The sequence below is a fragment of the Stenella coeruleoalba genome (genome assembly GCF_951394435.1).
Source record: "Stenella coeruleoalba genome assembly, chromosome: 1".
In the NCBI taxonomy this organism is placed as follows: Eukaryota; Metazoa; Chordata; class Mammalia; order Artiodactyla; family Delphinidae; genus Stenella; species Stenella coeruleoalba.
The window spans coordinates 161,490,622-161,518,377 of NC_137169.1; the positions used below are offsets into that span (position 1 = coordinate 161,490,622).

The 27,756-nt window shown below is 57.2% G+C and overlaps 1 protein-coding gene across 2 annotated transcripts; it reads left to right on the forward strand.

The window, feature by feature from the left end:
• The first annotated feature begins 1,300 nt into the window (after nucleotides 1–1,300).
• Nucleotides 1,301–27,242, forward strand: CDK18 (cyclin dependent kinase 18). Of its 2 annotated transcripts, XM_079900116.1 has the most exons (16): nucleotides 1,301–1,497; nucleotides 17,967–18,117; nucleotides 18,307–18,446; nucleotides 19,010–19,135; nucleotides 19,968–20,024; nucleotides 20,863–20,977; nucleotides 21,165–21,259; nucleotides 21,485–21,547; nucleotides 22,019–22,142; nucleotides 22,260–22,380; nucleotides 23,359–23,456; nucleotides 23,701–23,806; nucleotides 23,936–23,978; nucleotides 24,631–24,721; nucleotides 25,054–25,131; nucleotides 25,813–27,242. In XM_079900116.1, the coding sequence occupies exons 2-16, from the start codon at nucleotides 17,994–17,996 to the stop codon at nucleotides 25,845–25,847; spliced, it is 1,416 nt and encodes a 471-aa protein (XP_079756242.1). In that variant the 5' UTR covers nucleotides 1,301–1,497; nucleotides 17,967–17,993; the 3' UTR covers nucleotides 25,848–27,242. The 2 variants fall into 2 exon arrangements, with proteins under 2 accessions (XP_079756242.1, XP_079756243.1); XM_079900117.1 differs by lacking the exons at nucleotides 1,301–1,497; nucleotides 18,307–18,446 and having other exon boundaries at nucleotides 18,018–18,117.
• Nucleotides 27,243–27,756: the final 514 nt, after the last annotated feature.

Below are 27,756 nucleotides of genomic sequence, written 5' to 3' on the forward strand. Positions count from 1 at the left end.
AGCAAAGAGTTGGGAGGCCCTTTGCCAGGTGGCCCTGCAGACTCCCCACAAGTCACTCTCCTGATGGGCCCAGTGTCTTCCTTCTCCCTCCCGAGTCCAAGCCCTGTGGTGTTGCGAGAGATCTTGTGCTACAGGTTGGATGCAGGCTGATGTCGGAGGGCAAAACTCAGGCCCATGTCTTCCAGAAAGAAAATTTTCCTATCCTCAACAACTCATTCTCTCTAGGGAAAGGGCCCCAGGCTCAAAGCCTAGGACTTAAGTGGCATTCACTTTTGATCAATCGTCAGAAAGTGTTCAACAGAAACACATCCCCACTGCAGACTTCCTTCCTCAAGAGACCCCTGACAGGGCCCCCAGACTGCGGAGGCCACGTCCACCGGCAGGGCAGAGGCCACAGACGCCCCTGATTTGGTGCCCAACTCTTCTTCAGGAGGAAGCAGGGCTGGGAGGGGCCCAGATGGGGCCGCTTCATTCCATCCCAGTTTCCTTCGATCCCTGAAGTCTGATGGTGGAGGGAGAGGAGGAGAGGCCACTGGCCTGGATCCTAATCATGGCTTGCCACTAACCTTGTGGGGCTTTGGGCCAATCCAATATCCTTTCTGGGTCTCAGTTTCTCCTTCTCTAAAATGAAATCTGGACTAGAACTAGCTATTCTGTAAGGCTTCTTAGATGATTCTCAGTTGGCCTGCGGGGTTTAATTCCAAAAGGACAAGCTGCATTCCTCATCAGGGGAGGAAGTGGGAGTGATGATTACCTTTACTTACCTAAAGGTAAGTGACAAGTTCCACTGGACAGGACAGAGGGACAGCCCTGCCAGGAATACTGTTGTCAAGAACTCTAAGGGCGAAAATGACCAACAGGACCTGGCCATGTACATTAGCTCCTGCGGTGCCAGGTGCTGGGATCCAGGTTCAGACTCAGAAGGTTGGAAGGGCTACACCTAGGGGTGGACACTCAGCAAATCACCCCGTGCCCTGGCCCCAGTCCTGGGTGAGTCCGGAGGGCCTCATCCCCTAGTGTAGGCTCTCAGGGCCAGTCCCACAGGGCTGGTAGAAGCCAGGCCTAGGAACGAAACCGGAAGAGGCACTTGGACCCTGGTTCCCAGAGTGGGAGAAAGGGGTGGGCACCCGGGCAGAGGGAGCCCTGGGGATTGGCAGCGGCAGTGGGCAGGGCGGGAGGGACGGGGGAGGAGTCAACTTGTACGTGTGAAAAACTCTGGCGGGGGCCGGGCTCTTCCCTTCCTCTTCCTCCTCCCCCTCCCTCCTCTTCCCCACCTTCCTCCACCCCTTCCCTTCCCCTCCCCTTCTCCCTCCTCCTCCTCCTCTTCTAGCTCAGGTTGCAGCTTCTCTGGGGAGCCGCTCACCTTTCCGGAGCTGGGGAAGCCGCCCCGAGCCCGGGCAGGGACCCCAGCAGGGCGCAGGGCACGACGCCCAGACCCGCCGCACCCCGGCCGTCGCGGGCTGGAGCTGGCGCGCCGCGGACCCCAGGACACGCGCGGTGAGTCCCGCGGGCGGCGCGCTGTGTCCGGCCGGTTGGGCGGGCGGCGTGCCGGGGGAGGAAGGGGAGGTCGGAGGAGGGGGCACCGCGGCGCCGGGTGAACGAAGCAAAGGTAAGCGGAGCGGCTCTTAAAGGCGCCGTTCTGCTTTTGCCCTGGGGAGAGAGGTTGGAGGGAAATACCGGAGCGACATTGGAGAGGTCCGAGATCACGAGGCGAATGGACAAGACTGTTAGGGGGTGGGCGATGCCCTGCAAAGGCCAGTCCCCGGTTCCAGGTGCTTAGGAGGGAGGACTGTTTTGCCTTCTCAGATCCTCCGCCCACCCCACCCCACCCCCCCACTCCCGGGAGTCTCTGCCGGTACTCACTTTGGCCCCCAGGCTCCTAGGAAGCAAAGTTTTCCACCCCATCGGGAACCAGGCGCTTTCTCAGTTCCCTTCCTTGTGGGAAGGGCAAGCGTCAGGAGTCTCCGATAACGGGAGAATCCGCCAGTGTGGGACCACATCCCGCCTTGAAGGCCTTTCTGGGCTCCGGTGAACTTTCCAGAGAGGCAGGCTGTGGCTGGGTGGGAGGCCAGGGCCCTGGGGTGAAGGTGGAAGGACAGGACACGTGAAGCCCTGCAGGTTCCAGCGCTGAGGGGTGTGTGGGGGGCTGAGTGGGGGCCTCTGGGGTTTACTGTGCCTCTTCTCTCCCTGCCCACCCGGGAGCCCAAAGGGGCAGTACCACCTCCCCACCCAGCAGCAGCGGGCAAAGGGTTAACGCAGCGGTGGGAAAGGGTGGGTGGCCTGTTGGGAGATGTGGCTTGAGGATTCTTCTGTCTCAGGGGAGATGATCAGGAATCAGAAATCTGAGGTCCGCCTTGCTGGAGGCCTCTGTTCTCTCCCTGTTAGGGGCAGGGGGTTTCTGGAGCTGTCTGCAGGCCTTGTGGTGGGAGTCCGGTTGTTGAGACAGTAACTGATCTTCTGTGCTTGGGGTGAACACCCTGCTAGGCACCAGTGACCTCTTTCTCATTCTCTCTGAGCCCCTTCCTGACAGCTAGGGTGGGAGAGTTGAGGCTGTGAGGAGTGGGGGTCAGCTTCCCAGAACCTCAGCCCCACCCCCAGCCCAGCCCTCAGCAGTTCCCCAACTGTGTCCTGGGCCCTGTGACTCACTGACACCACCAGCCTGCCCCTCCTGTGTCAGCGCCCGCTGAGATTCGGCATGTTCGTGTGACGTTTTCCACTGGGCATGGGCACACAGCACATTCCCGGACACTGGACTGAGGGAGTAGAATCCTCGAGGACGAGGATGCCTGGAATGTCTGGCTGACAGAAATGTCCTCGGAGATCCCCTACCTTTCCTCTGCCTTGGCCAGGGCGCTGGGACCACCTCGCTTAGGGTTGGGGGAAGGCGAAGATGGTCCCAGGCAACACTGGCTCCTGGGTTTGGGTCTGCATCTTGAAGGTGTTCTGGAGAGAGGGTCACCTTGCTACAGCAGAGCTACTGTCTCGGGTTACCCTGCCCCAGTCAACCTCCTGTGCAGCTGATGAGCCTGTGAGGCTGACCTCCCCCCAGCCCTGCAACCCCATTGCCCACTGGGACTCTCCCCGCTGGCTGCCCACGCCCCACCAGGAGCCTTCATTCTTCCCAAACTTACTGGGGTTTCCGGAGCCAGAGTAGACTTCAGTAAGTTGCATCCGATTTCTGAATGCCTCAGTGGCTACCAGTTTTTGATTTTAGTTTTGACTGGGCATTTATTATTGATTGGGTGCCAAGTAGTGTGCCACACAGCTTTATGAAGTAGGTATTATCATCTTCATTTTATGGTGAGGAAACAAAGACTCTGAGATACCAACCTTCCCGAAATCCACAAAGGTGGGATCCAGCCCACTTCATCTGACCTCAAGCCCCCTGGCTCTTAGTTCCTGCCCCGTCAAGGGAGATGCCAGCCTACTCTGGAGTTGTCTGATTCTATAGCAGTCCTTGGAGAAGCAAGGATGGGGCTGGTGCTGTGAGTAAGGAGGCTCCCCCTTATCCTGTGCCAGGCAGAACCCAGCTTCTCCATGGATCGCAGGAGAGAGGGTACCTGGTCTGAGGAGCAAGTGGGTTTTTGGTCTAAGATCTCATGGGACTGGTCGAGCTGCCTGCCTTGGAAGCCTTCCCATCGGGCCTTGAGGAGATGAAGCTGCCTTTATGGCTGCATTTGTTTTCTCGACAGACCCAGACTGTCCTCTGCCAAGCTGGCCTTCCTGTGCCCACGCAGACAAGCCCCATACTGTAGGCAGAGCCTCGCTTGGCTTCTCCCAGCTCCTACTCCAGCTGTGCCTCTACTTTCTGGGCTCACCCTGTTTTGAACTTTTGTCCAGCATCTCCATCCATCCCTCCGTGGATTTCTTCTTTCCTTCCCTGAGTTTGAGGCCTAAAGGAGAGGGCCAGCCCAGCTCCTGCAAGTATCAATACCAGCTGTGTGACTTCTCTCTCCCCAGCAAACTCTTGAGCTTCTCCCAGCCTCAGTTTCCTCATCTGTGAAATGGGGATCATAATAAGGAGGTTTGTTGCGTGAATTAAATGAAGTAATGCATTGGCACACGGCAAATGCTAAATAACCGGTAGCTGTATTTGTTATTTGGAAGGGAATTCCTAGTTATCACACTGTGCCTGGCTTTCGGTAGAGACGGAGGCAGGTTTTCTTAATCCCGTCAGGCCGGACCCTTAGAGAGTATCTTTCCTGTTCCTCCAGGTTGGGGAAGAGGGCTCTGTGTAAGAGAATGGCGGGTGGGGTGGGATACCAATTGGATGAGAACCTGCCAGGAGAGGACCAGGAGTCTGTGCTGTGGGACTGTACCTTACCCTCTATCCCAGTTTCTAGGATGAGTGAGGTAGGCACTGGGACCTGGAAACCCAACAGCTCCCTTCTCTGAGGGCCTCTGGCAGGGCCTCCTTTCCCTGGGGTAAGAAGACCCTCCCCCAGTACTTAATTAATTGCAGTCCCTGTTCTGCTCTGTTGTCTAGGAGGGAGTGGCTGGCCTGGATCCAGACTCACCTGATTAGCTTCACCCTGTAGGGTGTGAGTCACATTCCTCTTCCCCCGTCCACCCTGGACCCTTCGCCCTCCTGGCATTAGCTGCTGAGTAGGCATTTTCCCATCTCCAGGGGGTGGGAGCAAACCGAGGTCTTGTCCTGGTCCCCACAGCGCATATGTGCGCACACACGGAACCCAGCTCTGAGGCTGGACTCCTGGCAGCTCAGGCAGAGAGTCTGGGACCCAGGATCATGACAGAGCCAGTGGCTGGGCCTGGCAGGAGCTGGCCAGTGGCGCAGCAGCAGATCAGGAAGAGGGAAAGCTGTAGGCGCATCTCAGCCAGACCTCCTGTCTGAAGGAGAGCGCATCTGTTCCTGAAATCTCCACGGTTCTGTCTGCAGAGGAGGAGCAATGAGGAGGCGGGTGTGAGAATTGCCTTTGAACTGAAAAGGGTCTTGAGGCTTCCTGACAGCATGAATTACCCTGGTGAGACAGGACACCCTGGTCTTGGAGACATTGGCCCAAACTTTTGAAGGGACAGTGGTGAGACCCACTTTCTTGGAACTCTGGATAGTGGTTTTACCCTGTGTTCCCACCCCACCCTTCAAACATTATAAAGTCTTCCCTGGAAATAGAGGGGTCAGTATAGACAGCATGACCCGACAATGGCCAGCTGGTACGTTCATCAAGGTTTTTTTTTTTGTTTTTTTTTTTTTGCGGTACGCAGGCCTCTCACCGCTGTGGCCTCTCCCGTTGCGGAGCACAGGCTCCGGACGCGCAGGCTCAGCGGCCATGGCTCACGGGCCCAGCCGCTCCGCGGCATGTGGGATCTTCCCGGACCGGGGCACGAACCCGTGTCCCCTGCATCGGCAGGCGGACTCTCAACCACTGCGCCACCAGGGCAGCCCCTCATTCATCATTTTTGTGTGTGGAGTGTGTGTCTCCTGCTCACCGTGGGTGGGGGCAGTGTATGGACTCCAGGGTCAGTGCAGATCCTGCCGCTGTCGCTCAGTAAGTGGTTGCCTTAGGTGGAGGAACTTGCTCACCCAAGTTTCAGTTTCCTCATTTAGAAAATGGAGAGAGTAATAGTATTACCTCATATGGTTGTGAGATTCCAATGAGATAATGTCCACAATATTCCTTGAATTTTGCCCTGCCTGGTGTCATTATCCAGGGTGGTGGCAGATGGATTTAGTGGCCACATTTGGCAGTTCTCAGGACCCTGGCCTCTCCTTGATCCCTGTAGAAACCAGGGCTCAGGCCCTCAGTTGGGCAGGAAACTCTGTTCTTAAAGCATTTCTACCCTCCCTTACCCTGAGCGCCCTCTCCATTTTATCATTATTGTGGGAAGCTCTGGCAAAGTTCCAGAATGATTTTTGTCCTCACACCTTGCTCCCCTAAAGGAGCCTCCCCTTTCCTGCCTTTGGGGATCCCCTCAGGAACTGGGGCTCCTTCTCTCCTCTGGCCCTAGCCACCCAGCAAAGGAGATTCTTGCTGGGTGACCAGGCCCAGGAGGGGACATGGCTGTCCTTCCCCACATCCTGGCAGGATCCAGTGCCTGGAAGCAGGTAGATGGTAGGTCTTGCACTGGAGGGCATCACACTCATGACATCAGCGGTGCTGGGTCTCTAGACCCCCTCTGCTAGCAGGGCATAGGCTGAGGCCGGGAAAGGGGGCCCTGAGCCCCTCCCTGTTCCTGGCACGGAGCCCAGCTGGCAGCACCCCTTGCCACGGCTGGGCTGGGTGCCACATTCTGGGCTGACGCCAGACCTGCCTGGCTCCTTCCCTGTGCAAGGCAGCCCTCCAGTGGGCTGCTGATTTCCCTGATAATGGTGCCCGGTGCGGAGAACGCCGTCTCCGGCCAGGTCCTTGCCATCCTTTCCAACCCTGGGGGAGCAGAAGGGGCATGGAACTCAAAGTCACGAGCCCTCAGTTCTAGTCTCGGCTCTGCCCCATCAACCCAGTGGCCTTGGGCAGCTCGCTCCCCTTTCTGAGTCTTCCGTTCTTCACCCGAAAAACAAGGACACAGACTAGGGGATTTCTAGAGCTCCGTCCAGGATGGCTGGTTTGTGGTTCCAGCTTTTGCCAATCCTGCTGGCAAGGTGAGCTGTGCTCGGAGACCCCAGGAGGGACTCTGCCTCTGATCCCCCAAACTCTGCAGCACAGGGCCTTCCCCCAGCTGAGGCCAGGGCAGCTGGTCCTTGCCACAGCTTCAGTGGATGAGAAAGGCCTGGAAGACCTCCTCCTTGTCAGATAAGAGGAAAATAAGTACTTCCCAAAGGAGTGGGCACCGGATTCAAACGCCATCCAGGCACTGATGCCCAAGGGCAAGGCTTGGCGAACCATGCCTCTTGGCCAAATCCAGCCTATATTACTCGACCCGTGAGCTAAGAATGATTTTTATAGTTTTAAGTAGTGGGGAAAAATTCAAAAGTTGAAAGTAATATTTTGTGACACTTGAAAATTACATAAAATGTGAAGTTTCGTGTCCACAGTGAAGGTTTACTGGAACACAGCCACGCATTCATGTACATCTTGTCTGTGGGTCCCTTATGGGGATAGAGCTGTGTAATGGCAGAGACCATATGGCCACAAAGCCTAAAATACTGACAGTCTGGCCTTTTACAGAAAAGTTTGCCGACCCTGCTCAAGAAAACCATAGTTCTTCCAAGGTTTGCACTAAATAGTTCTGGAATCTACCTAAAAATATCTTTTTTCATTTAAAAAGAAGCGTTACTTCTTTTTTTTTTTTTTTTTGTGGTCTGCGGGCCTCTCACTGCTGTGGCCTCTCCCATTGTGGAGCACAGGCTCCGGACGTGCAGGCTCAGCGGCCATGGCTCACGGGCCCAGCAGCTCTGCGGCATGTGGGATCTTCCTCGACCGGGGCATGAACCCGCATCCCCTGCATCGGCAGGCGGACTCCCAACCACTGCGCCACCAGGGAAGCCCCGTTACTTCTTTTAACATTAGCAGTGAATGTTCATTATGGAAATATTAGAAGATGCAAATAAGCAAAAAGAAGGTATTAAAATCACGCATAATTCTGCCGCCCTATTATATAACCACTGTTAGCATTTAACTTAGATCCTTCTGGAATATATATATGTGTGTATGTGGGGGGGGTATATATACACACACACACATATTTCTATCCTTCTGGATTGTATACAGTGTATTTACATATATTTATATAGTGCACATGTATGACACATGTATATCTAGCACACATACAGCTTTTACAAGTTGTACACAAATGCCCTTTTCATTTAAATACACATCTCAGGGCTTCCCTGGTGGCGCAGTGGTTGAGAGTCCACCTGCCGATGCAGGGGACACGGGTTCGTGCCCCGGTCCGGGAAGATCCCACATGCCGCGGAGCGGCTGGGCCCGTGAGCCATGGCTGCTGAGCCTGCGCGTCCGGCGCCTGTGCTCCGCAACGGGAGAGGCCACAACAGTGAGAGGCCCGCGTACCACACACACACACAAAAAAAACAATAAATACACATCTCAAACTATTTGCTGTCTTGGGGACTGTCCTAGGCCCAGTGGGGTAATTCTAGGATCTCAGACCCTAGGGGAAGATCTAGACCGAAATGCCCAGCAGGCAGTTGGGCCTGTGTGTGTGAGGCTCAGGGGCTTGGTGGGGCCAGAGCTGTGGATCTGGGAGTCATCAGCACATGGGTGGTGGTTTCCACCGCAGGAGAGCATGAGGTCACCAGGATGAGTGTAGATGGGGAGGAACAAAGGGCCAAAGAGGGAACTCTCAGGAACACTGACATTCAGGGACAGGTAGAGGAAGTAAGTCCACCAGACAAGGGAGGGAGAAAGAAGCAGGAGAACCAGAAGGCTGGGGGAGGGGAAGACAAGCCAAGAGCCTGGGACAGTGCCTGGTTGAGTGGATACTTGTGAAGTGAGAGAGGGTCTAGGAGAAACCAGCGCCACCCCCGAGCTCTGGGCGGTGGGTGCCGCTGATGGGACGTTTAAAGAACAGGTGAGCAACTGCAGGATGTTCAGAGGCATCCCAGAGGGGGCCTTGGAGACAGAGAGGAGCAGGGAGGTGGTCCAGGCCGAGGTGGCCGCCTGGGCCCAGCCTGGTGAGAGGGCGGCCATGCTGAGTGTGAGGAAGCCCGCTTGTTGGCCAGGAGAATGTTGGCCAGGGTCCTCCAGAATGTGGGCCTGGCGTTGTTGGGCCAAACTGGTGGCGGTGGAGGCCTGGGAGTGCAGTATAAATAGAAATGTGGTCTGGAGGTGCTGGGAAACCCTTCCCTCCTGCCCTCCCTGTCATGTGACTGAGCAGTCCCCCGGGATGCCAGAGCTTGAAGGCCCCTGCCGTTCTGTTGCTAAAGTTGGGCATGGCGAGAAAACGAAGAGATGTTAACAAAGATCCCATGACAGGTTCTTCAGTCTGGACAAGGGAAGGCTGAAGGAGAGGTGACCTGGACGCTCTTTACTTCTCCCCCTACTGATTGTATAGAGGATGGCGGGCATCAGCATCTGTCCTTAAGCAAACAGAGAGGAAACGGTTGTGAGCTGCTTCCATTGGGATTTAGGAAGAAAGACCTAAGAAGAGGTTCCAGACTCTGGAATTTTAAAAACACTGGGTAGTAGGTGAGGGACCTTCCTTGAGGGTCTTTCATGGATGCTGCTAAGAGGAGTGGAAAAGGGTCTTCTCTGTCTGGGAGGTGAGGCAGGCCTGGTCTGGAAGCAGACATGGGAGACAGAGATCTTGCCTGCGCTGGCTCCTTGCTCCAGCCTCTGGTCTGGGATGTTATGCACGGCCAGGACCAGAGCTGACAGAAGGGCACCTTGTCCCATCATATCACTTAGAAATCCAGAGCCTCCACAAAGATTACAGGCCAGCCTTAGCTGGGTCTCCAGAAAAGGCTAAAAAGAAAATACCAGAAGATGATATATGTGGCTTCATTCCTTGAGCCTCAGGAAGCCAAAAAGAACAGAGTATCAGCGGGGCTGATGTGGGGCCCACACCAATGGGGCAGGGGGGTCAGGAGGGGTCATCTGTAGGGGTCGAGGCCAAGGTCTGAGCCTGGGTAGTGCACCTGACCTGTGAGGCCCTGGAAATCTGCCCCTAGGGGATGGGAGCCCATGAGGAGGGCCCCAAGGTCTGCCAAGCCCCTCTCCACAAGCCCTGGAGGCCCCAGCCCGGTGCGTGTTCAGTTGGTACCTCTCTTTAGGATCGTTTCCATCCCCTGTCCATCCCTCACTGTGCTGTGGCACCTGCCAACCCTGAGGCCTCCACAGACCTCACTGGGGGAGTTGCTGCTGGCCAGGAAGCTGCCCCCTCTGCCCCAGCCCACGCTCCCCCCACTACCATGGGGAAGAGTTGGCTGGAGAAGGAGGGCTAGGCTACAGATGAGGCTTGGAGTCCCGTGGGCAACTGACAGTCTCCTGGCAGCCCTCTTACCTCCAAACAGCTCCCAGAACCAGGAATTTTCAGCTTTATAGATTTGCTCACTGATCATTTGAGGGTTTGCTTGGTGCCAGGCCCCATGTCAGGCACATGGGGGTGTAATGATGAGTCAGACCCAATTTTTGCCCTTAACAAGCCCGCAGGCAAACTAGGGAAACAGACAAGCAAGCATTTACAGTACAGGGAGCCAAGGGTGCTACTTGGGGACGTCCAGAATGCCGTGGGAGCACAGATGAGGGGCCCCCACCTGGCTGGGCCAGCAGGGTTTCAGGCTAGAGAGGACATGAGGGGCATCGTAGAAGGCGTCCAGGAAGAGGTCATGCCTGACTGGAGCCTTGAAGATGGGAACACTTTGCTGGCTTTCCCCTTGTCCCTGGCCCACAGGTCCCTGGGTTCCAGTTCCCACTGAGAGCCAGGAGAACCGAGGAGGAAAGATGTCCCAGAGAGTCCAGGGCTGGTTGGCGGACCCCCGGGCTTGCTCTAGTGTGCCCAGAAAGAGGGCAGGACCAGGCCATCCCGGTGGGCTCAAGTCCCACCTGCTGAGAGTGAGGCTGGCCTGACAAGGAGAAGATAAACATAGAAACAGGTCCCTGGCCTGCCTGAGAGTGGAAGGGTCTGCAGACAGACAGACAGAGTGTTCTGGAGGTTCAAGGTGCCAGAAGGTCTTTGTCTTCAATGGCCCTAATGTTTAAATGTGTATAGAGGAAAGAGGCTTGAACGAGTCATTATGGTGCACTGGCTGCCGTCTAATTCAGCCATGTGTTCATTCATTCCACAAACACTGGCTGAGCACCTGGTAGGTTCCTTCCACCGTGAGGCGCTGGGGAAGCAGAGCTGCCTGAGACCATGCTCTTGCCATGAAGACATCACCATCTAGTTACGAATGTGCACAGGCCGCTCTGGAAGCATCTCATCTTACCTCGAGGGAGGAGGGGTGGCCGCGTGCGGCTTCCCAGGGGAAGCAACACTTGAGTTGCGCTTGGCAGTGGTTTTTACCTAGGGAAAAACGAGGAAGGGCATCCCAGGCCGAGTGAAGGTTCATGTGGGCCGTGAGTGTGGTTTACCCTGAAAACGCCAAGTACATTTCATAAAGCTGGACCCCCCAGGGAGGGGTGAGAGCTGAGACAGGAGGAGACAGGGGTCAAAACACAGGAGGCCTAGTCTTCTGGCCACTGGAGTTTGGACTTTTTCCTGAGGGTGGTGTTAATATTGAAGGATTTAAAATAGGGAAGTGACATCATCAGAAAGCAACTGAGAAAGTTAGGTCTCGCAGCCAGTGGCAATTGGATAGGAGGTTAGGCATTATCCCCATTTAGCAGAAAAGGAAACTGAGGCATGGGTGTCTTCCCAGGTCATAGTGCTAGTAGGTGGGAGAGCTGGGACTTCTGCCAGGACTCCACACTGCAGAGGATTTTGGAGAGCAGGGCTGGGCAGCACGTGGCCCTCACTGCGGGACTTTTGCATCAGGTAGGACGCCGTGGAGGCTAGTGGTGCATTTGTCCAGGGCAGGGGCCACCCTGAGCCCCAGACGCTTCGCCTCCTGACCGGCTTCTCGCAGGTTAGTCCTGCCTGCTCCTGGAAGGCCTTCCCCGCCTGCTTCCCGCATTCCAACAGGGGCTGTGAGAATCTTCTCTGAGCTCTGTCCCTGTGTCCAGAGCATCTGTTCGCTGGCAGAGTGACCACAGGCCTGTCTTTCCCCTTGATTCTGACCACTCAGAAGGCCCCAGGCTGACAGCCTCTCTCATCCAGGCAAGAGCTCGCGGAATGAGGTGAGTGATGAGGGCTCCAGGGCTTCTGCTTCTGCTTCTGCCACTGCCTCTCAGCTCCAGCCAGTCATGTGGTGACTGGCTTCTCCTGAGGTTTGTCGCAAACAAGGGAAACTAAAGCCTCAAGCTGTGCAAAGCAGGGTCAGCTAGAAGATGAAGGAAGAGATGGTATCTGCCGGCTCCCTGCAGGCACACTTCTCCTGCAAGGAGGGAGTGGCTCTGAAGTCTCAGCTCATGACGTCTGCAGACTTGGTCAGCCGTGGCCTCTAGTTGTTTTGAAACCTGCCCAAAGGCCCAGAGTGGCTGAGTGGCTGAGGTGGGGGCAGGAAATGGGCAGCAGAGAATGTCATAAGGATCCTAGCTGGTGGTCAGCCTTTGGGACCAAGGGTCAGACCTTCTGGGCTTCAGAAAGTAGGCAGTTGGAAGTTACATCCTTCCTCCCCTGTCCCTGAACTCACAGAGACTGAGCGCTAAAAGAAAAGAAAACACAGCCAAAAGAGGGACTTGGAAAAGTATCTGACATGTGCCTGGAATGCAGTAGGTGCTCTATGCGCTGGTGACACAGCCAGCCAGGCCTGCTGTGTGTGGCCAGCATTAGGCACTGGAATCAAAGCGCCCCCGGTGAGGGAGGCCCATCAGATGGGCTCCCTGCGGTCCTAGGGGCTCTGGGAAGCTTCTGAAGACCCAGGACCTGAACTGCATGCTGTGCTGGGGAGTGGGGAGAGCAGAGCCCGAGAGGAACGGGGGGGCAGGTCTTGAAGGACCTTGGGTTGCAGGCTTGTGAATGGGACTTTATTCAGGAGGAAGGCAAAGGGGCTTCTCATAAGGGTTCCCTGAGGAATCTCAGAGCCTGGCTCCCTGGAGGTTAGGAAGTGAAGCTGCCCTCCTCCCTCTGCACCAGTCTGCAGCCAAACTTCTGTGAGAGGGAGGCTGTGGCCCAGCTTCCCTGGATGCTCTGTCAATCTCCTTTTCTGCCTCCGTGGTCTCCCGGTCTGGGTCGCCCAGGTGTCCCAGCCTAGAGGCAGGTGTCAGTTCTGGGGCCTGGCAGAGGTCGTCCAGGGGGTGGAGAGCGGCAGGCCACCTCTGCACTACCTGGATGATGGGCCCGTGGGCCGGCCTGGCCTGCCCCGTGGATAAGAGCAGTCAGCTAGGAGGCCCAGGTCCCCTGCCCGGCGTGGCCTTGCCGAGTTGCGTCAATAATTGGGGGGACCCCTCCTACCTGGCCTTTCCGTCTCCATCTGGTGGCTCAGGCCTGCTGATTGCCAACCATGTTCCCTGTTCCCTGGTCCTCTTGCATCCCAAGGCTTCAAAGTGCCTTATGGGCTCTAAGAACGTCTGTGAGGGATGTGTTTGGTGAGCTTTATATGGGCCTCTTTTCTGGTACATTTTTACATCTGTGCAGGAAGTCGAGAGAAAAAGAAAAGGAGAAAAGAGAGCTAACATTTTCTGGGTGTCTTCCTTGTGTCAGCTCGCTCAGCATCCCCACTCAGACATCCACTGGACATGAAACACATGCCTAAAACCCAGACCTCCAGTCCTAGCATCCCTCATCCCCACTATGGCCACCCATCCTTCCAGTTGCTCAGGCCAAACCCTTCAGAGTCCTGCTTGACTCCTTGCTCACACACCATATACAATCTGTCCGCAAATCCCTCTGGCTCCACTTTCAAAATATACCCAGAATCCAGCCACTTCTCCCCACCTCCACTGCTCTACGCTTCGCCCAGCCATCACCTCCTGACCGAGCTCCCTGCTGCAGCCAGAGGGAGCCAATTAAAACCTAAATGGGATCAAATCACTCATCCCCGCAAACCCTCCCAAATCCCGAGGGGCCCCAACATGATCAGCTCTCTTCTCCAGCCACACTGCTGTTCCCAGACCGTACCAAACTCACTTCTGCCTCAGGACGTTTGCACCTACCGTTCCCTTGCTGACATGCTTCCCCCAGATTCTGTATGACTAGCTCCCTCCCCGGTGCCTACTCAGAATTTTTCCCAGAAGATGTCACCTTCTCAGGGAAGACTTCCTGAACACCCTATTTAAAACTGCAACATCCCACCTGTCACACCCCATCCCTCTTTCCTGTTTTATTTTTCTCTGTTGCGCTTGTCACCATCTAACATACCATATATTTTATTTACTTATTTTCTTTGTTGCCTCTCCCCACCCCTTTTAGAGGGTCAGGATTAATGAGGGCAGGATTAATGTCTGTTTTGTTCACAAGTGGATTCTCAGGGTCAACAACAGTGCGTGACACATAGTAGATGTTCAATAAATAATTGTTGAATGAAAAGCTACGAGCGATGGTGTCACTGAATCGCCGTCATCAGCCTGCTAGTGGTGGCACGGGATTGGAAGCTGGGGTTGTCTGACTTTAATTCAGGGTGGCGGTGGAGGAGACCTGGAAGGTAGAAAACCGCGCTTACAGCCTAGGTCGCAGGGAGGGGCAGGGTGGGAGAGTTCCAGTTAGGAGAAGAAAGGAGCAATGTGGTCACTTGAGTCTGTGTACTTGGCGACAGTCAGGAAATTGCTGCATGATTTTGAGCAAGTCAGTTCCCCTCTGGGAGCCGCGTTGTCCTCCACAGGCGAGCCAGGGAGGATTAGAATGGTGGCTCTGTGAGTGCCCGTTCCTGCTAACACTCCAGGAGTCCAGCCCTTTCTTGCGGGGCGCACGGTGGCCTCGGGGCAAGTGTCAGTTTCCTCTCGGTCTGGCTCCTCCTTCCTCCTGAGCTACCTGCTTCTCTGGCACCAGCAGGAATTGCTGGGCTGGCTGGTGTGTGCCCAGGAGGAGGTGATGGGAGGTAGGCCGAGAACTCTATGGACTCACCTGGGCAGGAGGGAAGGCCTGGTTGGGGGTCTGCCTGCCCACCCCTGCAGCTCCTGAGGGGGACTTCTCCTTCAGCATCCCCCCATCCCACCCGGCCAGGCCAGCGTCCTTGGGCGCCCGTCTCCCTCTTCCCCTGGCACCAGTTGCACGGGGACAGCCCCAGATGGCTCCCTGGCCCTGGGGACAAAGGCCACACTGTGCCCAGCCCTGGGCTGGCTTCAGGCCGGGTCACACTGAGCCCTTCTGTCCCCAGATGGGGGTGAGGGGCAGACGGCACGAAGGTAACAGGCCTTTTTCCTGTCGCCCTTCCCCCCTGACCCTCAAATCTGAGGAACTGACTCTCCCAAGAAAGAAGTCACAGAGGCATCTTGTGTCCTGAGGTGGGGAACAACAGACCATTCACTGCCCAGCCTGCCCTGTCACACCCGGACCCTGCCGGGTTCAAGGCCCCGATTGTCCCCGTCCGAGAGCAGCGTCCACTCTCTGCGTGGTCACCACCCTTGCCGCCTGCTCCCCTGCCACCATCAGGAAGCCCATCCCTACATCTGACCGCCATCGCTCCTGCTACAGTGACAGCCACTTCCTCTCGGTCTCTTCTCAGGCCGGGTGCAGAGCAGCTGGTTCCCATCGTCCGCGTTGCTTGGTCCCCCATTCCCGCTCAAGTGAGCCATCCCCAGTTTCACCGTCCACATGCTTGCTGGTCCCACTGGTGTCTCCTTGCTGCTAACAAGGAGGGCAGGTGCAGTTCAGGCTGCTTCTCCTTTGTCTTGTAGAGATTGGGGGCCTCCCTCCCAGAAGGCTTTTGATGAGCTCCCCTCTCCCTCCCCTACAGGCAAATGCAAGGGCATGAGATATATGGCCGCTACTGGTGGATTCCTGAGCCGCAAACCCTATGTGCCATCCCATAAATCCCAGATGGCTTTGTGGGGAGGCCTGTGTTTAGAAGAGGGCGTGACTGGCCCCTCTTGGCAGAGCCCAGACCTCAGGGAGCCAAGTGCCCAGTCGCCCCGCCCCCTAGAATGAGCATGACTGAGCTTGGGGCATTGGTTTGTGCAGGGCAGACATTGTCTCCCCTTCTGGTGGGTCTTCTGCTCCACTCAGCATTCCTCCACCTTCCTGTGCCTCCGCAGCTTCGAGGATTCCTCATCTCAGCACACGAGTGCAATCTGGAAACCTGGGCAGACCTAGACCTCAGATGCTTCCCAACCGTGGCTCTAGTGTTCAGATCATTGGGCATGGGTTTTTTTTTTTCATTTGTGTGTTTGGTTTTGGCCACCCCATGCAACTTGTGGGATGGGGGATGATTTTTAAAAGTGCATTTTCCCAGGCACCGTCCTCAGAGCCTCAGTTCCAGAATCTGAGGGCGAAGCCCAGGAATCTGAATGTTTCCCAGTACTCCCTGCTGATTCTCGTGTTCAGCCAACTTGTAAACAGTTCATCTGTACAATGGGGACATCTCCACTCTCCTGTCGTGTGGGAAATATGAGTCAGGCAGGGCGTGTCGAGGTCCTCCTGTCACTGGAGCCTACACGCTGCCACCGTCATGAAGCCCCCCTTATGCCCCCCCCCATCCCCGGCTGGCTGCACACAAGAGTGAGGTGGGTGGCAGCCTCTGGGAGCTTCCTGTCCATGAGAATCCTGCAGACGACAGGCCCGGACATCACACAGAGCCAGGAGGAGTGGCTGAGGTTGGCTGGCAGGAATGAGCTTGGAGATGGAGAAGTAAGAAAGTTCCAGGCTGGTGGGCTTTGCAAGGAAGCTGGAAGAAGAAGACCTTTCAGCTACCTTCTCATCAAAGGAGGCCTCACAGCCCCTGGGTTCCTTGAGAAGAGGGACCAGGCTTGACTCACCACTAACCCAGTGCCTAGTGTAATGCTTGGTACTTCATTTGTTGAGCCGGACGGAGGGAGACTTCACGGCCCACTGACAGAGACAGGCTCGGCTGGCAGTGCAGACCCAACGCCGGTACTCTGAGGGGTGCCGGCCTGAGGAAGGAGTGCCTGGCCATACCCAGTCTCTGGGCTCAGAGGAGCTGGAGGGCCACAACTTAGCGGCATTTGGGGGTAGCCAGGGAAAGGACCCTTTCCAGGCTGGCTGAGTACAGAAGGATGTGATCCTTAAGCAAAGTAAACATGCTACTGACCCATAATCCCTTAAACCAGGATTCAGGAGGGGCCTGGTCGCCTTGGCAACTGGTTACTGGCCGGTGACAGTGCTGAGAGCATCCTCTGGAAATGGGCTATGCTTGGTGCAGGCTGGCCCCCTCCCATCACAGGGCTAGCCCTGATGGCTTCACGGCAGGCGTGGGTGGGGGCCCTTGTGAGGCCTCTTGATCCCAGCCCCACTGTAGCTGAGGGAGAAGGAGGCAGAGTAGAAATGAGGGAGTGGCCACACTGGAAGCTTATGAAACCATGGAGGGGAGGGGAGGGGAAGGGGGGAAAGGGAAGGGAAAGCGTGACAGCCCCACTCTGAGTTTTCAGGGCAGAACAGAGAAGGGAGGGTCTATGGGAAGAAGCAGTTGCACAAGTCTCATTGGGAGGCCAGCGGGTGTCCCCTCACTCGGGGCAAGAGGAGCCGCAGGGAGGGAACCTCTTCTCGCTGGGGAGGGGGCCTGGAGTGAGCAGAGCAGCCCACCCCTCTCCTGCATCATGTTCTCTGCAGTAGGCACCCTGCCTGCTGGGGTTCTGGTGTGGGAGGGGCCAGCAGTGTTCAGCCTCTCCTCCCTGGGGGCCCTGTCTGTTCCCGGTAAATTTCTGTCTTTCCCTCGAGACATTCAACTGCTCCTGACCTCCCGTATTTCAGCAGGAGGGAATGGGGCTGGGCCAGCTCATTTCTACTCTGCCTCCTTCTCCCTCAGCTACAGTGGGGCTGGGATCAAGAGGCCTCAGCTTGTCCCTTTCCTCTCTTTTCCTGTCTCCTGGGGACCCAGGACAAGCCAGAGAGGGACTCCCAGGTGTCAATATTAGGATGAAATGGGGTTGGGACCAGACTGCGTTACAAGGGTGTAGGCTAAGCTATGTTCAGCTTATGGGCATGAGTCAGTAAGGCTTACTGGCTGTTGACATTCAGCCTCTTCCGTGCAAGTTGGTAAAGAGCTGCTGGCCCTAGGGCCACCCGGTTCTGGTGTCTTCCCTGCCACCCCTGGCCTCCTTCCAGAACTCTCTAGACCTCCAGCAGCTGAAAGGTTACCATCTGGCCCTGGGGAGGCCTTCAGGATCCTATTGGCACATCCAGCTGCTGTTATGAGCAGTACTTTGCTGTGCTTCTTATTCCCTGTGAATATCTCCCCAGGGACAGGGAATCCTGGGGGGATGAGATTCCCAAGGAGGAAGAGGGTTAGGAAGCTGCAACCCTGGCCCCTGAGTGCGGGGTGACAGAGCTTGATGGGAAGCTGGTGTCGACCGGACCCATTGCCGTGTTCTCACCTGCTCTTCTCACTTCTGTCCCAGGACCCTGCAGCCTGCTGCCTGCTGATCATGAACAAAATGAAGAACTTTAAGCGCCGCTTCTCCCTGTCAGTGCCCCGCACCGAGACCATCGAGGAGTCCTTGGTCGAGTTCACAGAGCAGTTCAACCAGCTCCACAGCCGGCACAATGAGGGTGAGGGGTCTGGGGCCCTTTCCCCCACCCCTCCCCACCCGGCATCCCCCCCGCCCCTCCCCACCCTCCCTGACACACCGTGACACACAGCACGGCTGGCCTTGGTCGGGGAAGGGCAGAGTGAAGTCTCCTCCCCACCCCCATGCCGGGGCAGAGGCAGGGAGGGTGGCTGATGTCTCTCCCTCTCAGGCCTGCAGCTCCATCCTCTGGGTAGAGACCCCCAGCCAGAGTCCAGCACCTTCTCCCCCGCAGACAGAGGGGAGGACCCCGGGCAGCTGTCCCCTGGCATGCAGTACCGGCGGCAGAACCAGCGCCGCTTCTCCATGGAGGTGAGGGGCTCCAGGCTCTACGACACATCCACAGATGTATGCCCGGGAAGGTGGTTGCCTTGGAGCCAGACTTCATGGGTTCAGATCCCGGCTCTGCCATTGATTAGCTCTGTGACCTTGAGCAGGCTACGCAACCTCTGTGTACCACAGTCTCCTTGTGTTAAAATGGTCATCGAGAAGATTAAATGAGAATATATGCCACGTGCTCTGAACATTCCTCGTACATAGCAAGGGCGAGACAATTTGACTGTTGGTCTTATGACCCACATACATGTGCCCAAGTGTATGAAAAATGTGCTTACAGAATCGCAGTGTCTGCAGGAATCTCATTCTACAGATGGTGACTCTGGTCCAGAGAGGGGACGCCACCTCCTAAGGTCACACAGCAACCCCTGGATGTTCATATATGTCTCAGCACATCTTTGAAGCCTCACAGCCCATGGTTCAGTCCTGCTGGGGTTGTTCACAGGGAAAGCCAGGCCCAGGGCCAGAGGCGAGGGTCCCACAGCCCTGGCTACCCTGGAGCAAACACTGGCGCCCCTGTCTCATCCTGGCCACTGCAGGACATCAGTAAGAGGCTCTCTCTGCCCATGGACATCCGTCTGCCCCAGGAATTCCTCCAGAAGCTGCAGCTGGAGAGCCCAGACCTGCCCAAACCGCTCACCCGAATGTCCCGCCGTGCCTCCCTGGTGAGTCCCAAGAGGGTCAGAGGTCGCCTGGGTGGAACACCCTCTCCCCTGCAAGACTTCAGTCCTGGTTTTGCCTGTCCCGGCTGAGGCCTGCAGCAGTTTCCAGGGAGGTTTCTGGGCCTCTGGCGCCACCTTCTGGCCGAGAGGATTCCCACAGCTGGTCCTCTTGGTCAACCTCCATTCCCTAGTTGAGTCCCACCCGTGCTGGAGCTGAGCTCCAAGCCCCCCCTGGGTTCCAGAGTCTTCACTGGCGTGAGGTCAATAAACCAGCTGGCCCGTGTTTCCAAGTCTTGGCTGCCTATCAGGTTTCCCTGGGAGTATCCTACAAAACACAGATTCTGGTCCCCAGTCCAGATACCTACAGAATCAAACTCTGGGTGGTGGGGCCCAGGAGTCCGTATTGTTAAGGGTTGGGTACTACTGAGCTGGAGCAAGTGTGCTGACGAGAGAGGCTGTAGCGAGGTGGGTTCTGAACTGGACCCCCAAGGTACAGTGGAGAAAAAGGCACAGTTCCTGCCCTTGAGGGGCTTCTGAGCAGGATGGAGACAGACAGGTGATAAAGGCCTGTGGTGATCCCAGGACTACAACCCTGGGCTCTGCACCCACCACTGCCACGGGAGAAAGAAACTCACACTTCCAAGGCCTCCCTCCTTTATCACAGGGACAGAGAGAAGTGGAGAGGGAGGATTTGGGGCTCCCCTCACCCTGCTAGCCTCAGACCCCCTGGGGGTCTCATTCCCTTTCCACCTGGAGGCTGGGGGTGAGGAGGTGTACTCTATGTGGGACTGCTGGGACCTTCAAGCTCACAGGACCCTATGTCTCTCCCTCTCAGTCAGATATCGGCTTTGGGAAACTGGAAACTTATGTGAAACTGGACAAACTGGGGGAGGTAAGAGGCTGGGTTGGGTTTTCTCCAGGCCCCCGGGCGGGATGGCTAGGAGGAGGGACAGGGGCTTCCCCAGCCTTCCCCAGTCTGCGGTCACACTACCCCCGTCCCACAGATCTTGCCATGCAGTCTGGCCCAGCCTTTGGCAGGTGTTAAGTTGGGCCCAGGTCCTGGAGGAGGGCATGGGGATGGGGTGGCTGATGGGCTCTGGGGCAGAATCCAGTCTTTTTTTTTCCTGCTAATATTTCTTGTCTGGGATCAAATCCCAACTCCTCCATTTACCAGCTCTGTGGCCTGGTGTGAGCTATGTGACCTCCCTCTGTGCCCTTGGTTTCTTCCTCTGTCAGATGGAGATCCTAATTGTTCTACCTCGTAGGGTGTTGTGAGGCCCGAGTAGGTCACTGTAAGCTTTTGCGCCGTGTAATTATTAGCTATTTCCGTAAACACTGTGCTGGGCTTTGTGTTCCAGGCGGGGGTGGGGGTGGGCCGTGGTTTACAGAGAGGAGGAGGATGTGGCCCTTTCCTTCCAGGAACCCAGAGGAGACCTACACGTAAACATCAACAGAACATAAGGAAGAACAAAACTGGTGTTATAATAGAGGGACACCTTGCCTACTGGGGGCTTACAGGAAAGACAGTTCCTTCTGACCAGGAAGGAGTTAGGGACAGCTTCACAGAGAAGTGGGCTTTGGAAGAAACAGAATTTCAGTGAAGGGGTGGGGGGGTAGGGAAGGGCGGTCCTGCCAAAGTCACGGCCCAAGCAGAGGCACAAAGAGGAGGACGTTGGACAGAGGAGAGCGGGGCCTGAATGTGGCTGGGCTGCTGGGGTTCTTGTTCCCAGGGAACCTATGCCACAGTCTTCAAAGGGCGCAGCAAACTGACAGAGAACCTCGTGGCCCTGAAGGAGATCCGGCTGGAACATGAAGAAGGCGCGCCCTGCACTGCCATCCGAGAGGGTACAGCATCCTAGGGTCCTGTAGTCTTGGGGCTCCTGAGAGGAGGGGTTCCTGGCCTGAGCCCTGGTGGCAGCCTGGGGGCCAAGAGCCATTGCTGGAATGGGGACTCCTGAGGCTGGTCCCAGGAGGAGAGGGTATGAGGGGCACATGGGGCCTAAGGGACACAGGCAGGCCTGTCTCCCCATAGTGTCTTTACTGAGGAACCTGAAACATGCCAATATTGTGACCCTGCATGACCTCATCCACACGGAGCGCTCCCTCACTCTGGTGTTTGAGTACCTGGTGAGTTGGGGTAGGGGTGTGGGGGGGAGAGGGTGGGGGTGGCCCAGGCCTTGTTCTGGAATCAGGTTCTCAGATGCTCCCATTCAGGAATGGCCCAAGGGCCCAGGCGTAGGGGCAGCTCAGAGCCAGGGACCCGTCCCACTCCTCGGCTTGGGCCCTGCCCAGGGAAGGGCGCCTGGCCAGGCGTCAGGTCAGGGTGAGGGCTGAGCCAGGCCTGTGTTCCAGGACAGTGACCTGAAGCAGTATCTGGACCACTGTGGAAACCTCATGAGCATGCACAACGTCAAGGTGAGAGCCTCTGTGTGGACCTCCCCGCTCTCACGCTGAGCGTCAGGTTCCCGCTCTGTCAGACGGGAGCGTGAGTTACCTGCCAGGATGAAGAGAGGCTTCGGGGGAATTCAGAGGGATGAATGAGCTCTTCTGTGTGCGTAGGACCCCACACAGGCAGGCTTCCTGGCCCAGTGTGGGGTCTCCCAGCTCCCCGGCTGGGGTACTCTCTCCTCCCCCACCCTCCTGCCTCCTCTGTACACCTGGTGCCCTGCCCTCTGGATGGCATTCCCTGGGGTGGTTGGGGCCCAGGATGTGGCTTCCACGCGGGCAGGAGAACCAGGTAGCTCTCCAAGTACCTCACCTCCACCCGGTCTTGTCCCCATCCCCGTCCCAGCCACGGGGAAGAGGCGCAGGGTTCCTCCCTTCCCCCCTCCCCTCCATGGGACGTGCTCCCACCTTGCACTGCTTCCTTTCTTTTCCCTCCCCCAGATTTTCATGTTCCAGCTGCTCCGGGGCCTTGCCTACTGCCACCGCCGCAAGATCCTGCACCGGGATCTGAAACCCCAGAACCTGCTCATCAACGAGAGAGGGGAGCTGAAGCTGGCTGACTTCGGTGAGGGCCAGAGCCCACAGGGCTGGGGCGGGGTAGTGGAGGAAGCTGACACAGTCTCCTCAGGATGTGGGCACTGTCGAGGGTGGGGGGGTGGTTCAGTGACGGGTCTGTCCCTAGGACTGGCCCGGGCCAAGTCAGTGCCCACGAAGACCTACTCCAATGAGGTGGTGACCCTGTGGTACAGGCCCCCCGACGTGCTGCTGGGGTCCACGGAGTACTCCACCCCCATCGATATGTGGTAAGCAAGCGCTGTGGGACTGGGCGTGGGGTTGGGGGCGTGGGGCAGGGGCTTCCGCACCTGCGACTCGCTTTTGCTGCCCCAAAGGCCTCTGCGAAGGACTGTCTAATCTCTTTTGAATAAAAGCCATGTGGCATCCTGCTGAACTGGATGTTAAAGAATTGAGGGCTTCCCTGGTGGTCCAGTGGTTAAGACTGTGCTTCCAATGCAGGGGATGCGGGTTCGATCCCTGGTGGGCAGACTAAGACCCCACATGCTACATTGTGTGGCCAAAAAATAAAGAGAAGCAAGTTTAGGGGGAAAATAAATAAAAGATGCATTTAAACAAAAAATAAAGTTAAGTCAGAGCTACATTGGGGTTTCCCTGGCTCTAAATAGACCCTCCTAGGCTGTGCTTCTGAAATATTCGCCCAGGGGTACATAGGGGGTTACCAGAGGGCACAGGAGGGCGCCCACAGTAAATATGATGAATCTTACCCAAGCATCAGTTCTACTGAAAAATTTAGAAGGGATACTTTTTTCCTTAAAATTAACACACATATGATTCAGTGTAGAAGGAAAAGATTGCCGAACTTTAAAGGTAAAACACAGTTTTCTGATGCATGACTGCTGCGCCCTACACCAGGGGTTTCCTTGGAGAGTGGATTTGTGGACTTCTGTCTTCCAGAGGGGCACATGATGGGAAGTTGGAGACAACACTGCTTGAAGAGCTGCCTCATGGGTGCTGGCTATGCAGACCCAAATCCTACAGAGTGAAAGGGGAGAGATCAAAGCGTCCTAGAGCCCTGAGAAGCCCCCAGAGGGAGGCTGTAGTGGGTGGCTGTGCTGTGCTAGGAGCCTCTGCAGCTCTGGGCCACCCACCCCGGTGCCATGACCCATTTGAGTCACCGTGGCAGGGCATCGTGGTGGAGCAGCGCTAGGAAGCGCGGGTGCAAGGAGGTCCAGCCTAACGCCGCCCCTGCCCATTGCTCCCTGCAGGGGCGTGGGCTGCATCCATTACGAGATGGCCACAGGGAGGCCCCTCTTCCCCGGCTCCACGGTCAAGGAGGAGCTGCACCTCATCTTCCGACTCCTCGGTCAGTGTCCTGCCGCTCCTCCCTCTCACCACTAGGGGGCGCCGGAACTCTGTCCAGCCCGGGCGCATATCCGGACTGGGAAGAGCAGCTCCCACCGGATCTCTACAGGGCGGGGGGGCCCGGGGGGGCCCCGGGGCCCCCGGTGGACTCAGTCATTCTATGACCCCACCTCCTACCTTGCACCCCTCCAAGTCGCCCTCGGTCCTGGCCTCTCACCCCTCGCCACCCCTTCTCATCTCCCCAGGGACCCCCACGGAAGAGACGTGGCCTGGTGTGATGGCCCTGTCCGAGTTCCGAGCGTACAACTTCCCCCAGTACCTGCCCCAGCCGCTCATCAGTCATGCTCCCAGGTAGCCCTTCCTCCCCACTCCTCCTCTCTGCCTGTGGGCCTGGCTGTCCCTCCCGGAGGTGGCTGTGAGCCCCACCCGTCCCACCCCGCCCCCATAGACCAGACTTGTGCCAGCTCCTTCCTCCCGCAGGTTGGACACTGATGGCATCAACCTCCTGACCGGCCTCCTCCTGGTGAGTGTGCTCCCACGCCGACGAGGGCCAGGCAGTCAGCGAGCTGAAGCCCCAAGATCCCTGCCCAGCCCTCCGTCCCACCTGCGTGCTGGCGTTCCCCATGTACCCTCCACCCACTGGGCCCGAGGGGAGTGCTGGCTTCCACAGACTTAAGAGTGGGTGCACTCCCGACTCAAACCCCAATTCAGACCCTAGCTGTGTAGCTGTGGGCAAGTTACAGAGCTTTTCTGTGCCTCAGTTTCCTCAACTGCAAAGTAGAATGAGTCATTCCCATTTTGTAAGATGGTCTTGAGGATAAATTGAGGTTGTGGAATACACTTAGAAGGGTGCCTGTCTTGAATAAGCACACGATAAAGGGTAGTTGTTAGCACTACATGTTAATATTACTATTAAAGTTGTGATCTTAGATGCTTCAGCATCTGTATTTCCATCCCAAGAGGAGATCATTCTCTGAAAGCCCCCCTTCTGGTTTTCTCCTGGTGGCTGGAGATCTGAGACCCTGAGTTCTGAGACTGCCTTGGCTTGAGTGGGCAGCTGACCCCAGGGGCTTCTCAGGTTAGACTCTGACCCTTCCCTTCCTCGTCATATAACTTAGCATGGGAATAGCATTGCCCAGAGGGGTCCCTGCAGTCCCCCACCCTCTGCTTTTCAGTACGAATCCAAGAGTCGCGTGTCAGCAGAGGCGGCCCTGAGGCACCCCTACTTCCGGTCTCTGGGGGAGCGTGTGCACCAGCTCGAAGACAGTGAGTGTGTAGGGGAGGTTGGGGGAAGGGGGCAGGGCCACCCCAGAACCAGAGAAAGGGAGCAGCTGGTGTGAGTGGAGGAGCCGGAACGAAGAGGCCAGAGGCCCTGGGTCTAGCTGAGCAACCTGGCTGCCCCTCCTTGGGTTTTCGTTTGCAACGAGGGGAGGAAACCCTGTGGATCCAAGGTGCTGCCCGAAAGGCCCAGTTAGGTGCTCCTGGGCCAGTCCTAACTAAGGGGGTGCTCGATGGGTGTGGGGGCCTTAGGCTGCAGGAGCAGGACCAGGACCAGCTCCACTCAGCTCTCTCCTGGCCTTTTCTCTCTCTCACCCCAGCTGCTTCCATCTTCTCCCTGAAGGAGATCCAGCTCCAGAAGGACCCAGGCTACCGGGGCCTGGCCTTTCAGCAGCCAGGTAGGGGCTCATGCCTCCCCCACCTCCTCCTCTTATTAGAGGAGGCCAGGACAGGCGGCTCCACCCTCTTGAGGAACAGAGATAGGGCCCAGCAGCCCCTCCTGCCGTGGGAATCAGCGTGGCCTCCCTGACATTGGCCTGTCTTCCGGGGGCCCGTGGGGAGCAGGGAAGGGACTGGTTTCCCTATCTCCTTGCCAGGCTTCCTCCTCCTGCGTTTCCCTCCTCAACCCCCACCCTAGACAGAACGCTGTCTCTGACAGTAGCCCTGAGGAAGGTGCACGTTTTTCCTGGTTCATTCTCTCTGCAAATTCTGAGCTCTCTGGCCTCCATCCTGGGAGAACTATACTTCGTTTCTAGACTAGCTGATGGCCTCAGACATTATAAGTGCTTTCTATGCAGTATCTCATTTAATCCTAAAATACCCCTTGAAATTGGTACTATTAGTTAATGCTCCCCATTTCACAGGCAGTGAGACTGAGGCTCTGGGAGGCTAAGGTGCAATTTCACATAGCTGATAAGTAGCAGGGATGGGATTTTAACCCAGGGCTGACCAGCTCCCAAGCACGTGCTCTTGATGGTTCTATCAGAGTAGCTCTGGAGGACGCCCGTCCCTCCTGATCTCAGGTGACCTTCGGCCCAGACTTCTCCCTGCAGTCCCACATCTTTCCTTCCATTCTCCAGGGCGAGGGAAGAGCCGGCGGCAGAGCATCTTCTGAGCTATGCCCACCCTGCTGTGGCCCAAGGGACGAGAGGTCACACTGAGCACAATTGCGGCAGGATGGGGCCCGTGTGGCCTCGGAGGACTGAGGAGTGAGGGCTAACGGCCGGTCCAGAAGACCTCTCGGCAGCCCTGCTGGCCACGGCTGTTTCCTCTCCCTTCTTCCCACATGCCTCCCCAGTGGCCTTGGCCTGGACACCAACCCCTCCATCACCTTCCCTGGGGCTGGGCATGAGCTGCTTCCCTGGGAGGAGGTGAGGGGACAGGGAGCGATCTCAGACACTTTCCCACCCTAAAGTGCTCAGACACCAGCATGGAGCCCACATGGACAGAAGAATCTAGAGGCCGGGCAGAGCGCTATGCCTTGAACATGGGCACCACCATGCCTCCCCACCCGGGGTACCTGCCTGCCTCACCAGTTTGGTCGAGTCCCTTTCAGGCCCCTTGGAGCCCACACGTCTTTACCCTTTTTCCCCCCCTGAGAGCAGGAAGCAACATGGCACCTTGTCTGGGACTCTGGAATCCTGGGTGCCAACATGTGTGCCAAAGCCCACCCCCACCTGAGGGGCGGGTGTCCCCAGAGCAACAGAGAGTTGTAGCCCCACCCCCTCTTCTCATCATCCCCCACTTGTTCCCATTCCCCACTCCTCGCCAGAGGCCCCGTATGCTGCTGGACACCCAGTTGAGTCCAGTGGTGGCCTGGTCCTGCCAGCTGCACTCCTGCCAGCTCAGCCGGGCCTGCCCGCCTCCCCAGTCCGAATGGGATTGCCTTAAATTGGCAGGTGGTAGAGCACGCACTGCCCTTGGAGCTCTGACCCAAGCTGCTACCTCCCCGCCCTTTCCCGAGAGTGGTTCCCGCTTATCATTCCTGAGCGCTGGTAAGCCAGCCCTGGGCCAGGGTCCCGAGGACAGTCCCCAGATATGCAGGGTCACCCTGACGCTGCCGCCAGCTCCCTGGGGCTGGCACAGCCTCCCTCATCCCCTCCTTCCCGGTCCCCGTGGCTCTGTCCTTGCTCCACCCTATCTGGGCACCAGCCTCCCCATGCCCCTGGCCTCCCCAGAGGGCGGTCACCAGAGAAAGGATCAGCACCGCAGCCTGAGGTACAGGAAGGTGGGACAGGACGGGATAGACTTTGATCCCGAGCCCTGAGCCCCAGGCCCCAGGGGACTGGGAGTGTTAGGGCCGTGGCCCCGAGAGAAGGCCCCGCCCCCACCCCTGTGGAGCACACCTGTCCTATTCCCAAAGTCTCCTCAGCACTTGGCTGAATCTCGGATGGCGAGGCCAAGGGGAGGCCAGGTCCCCTGCGCACCCCCCTCAGCCTGAGGAGCAGCCCTGGAGGGTCTTGGCTTCCCCACAAGTCCCTCCCCTCCTCCCCCACTGTACTGTGAATGTCCTGTGACTCAGCGCAAAGACAGATAATATATTTAATTCATGTTGTACAGAAAGGAGTGAGCAGTCTCATGCTGAAAAGCTGGTTTTGACAGATTGATGCCGAAGATGGAGGACAGAAGGCCCCCTCGGGGCCTCTTGAGTGCAAGTGGGACTTGCTTGTATGTGTACGTGAAGTGGAGAGAGAGTTCGGTTTGTGTGTGTCCCTGAACCCACCCTGGGCTACGGGCATGGTGCCCTGCACCCTCCCTGCTGTATTCCGGATGCTGCTGCATTCACAGCTGGATGTCAGCTCTGGGTGACCTGGGGTGGGAGCAGAAGAGGCCTGGGACTCTGCTTGGGGTCCCAGCCGTGGCCCAAGCTGGTGCCTGAGGGGTGGGGCCAGCCAGGAGTCCTGGGGAAGGGTCTGGGGTTCTGGCTACTGTCGCTGACCCTTGTGCTCCCCCAACCAAGTGGCTCTCTGACTTAGGGGGGCAAGGAGGAAAGTTCAAGAGAGGGTTGACATGGGGGATGGTCA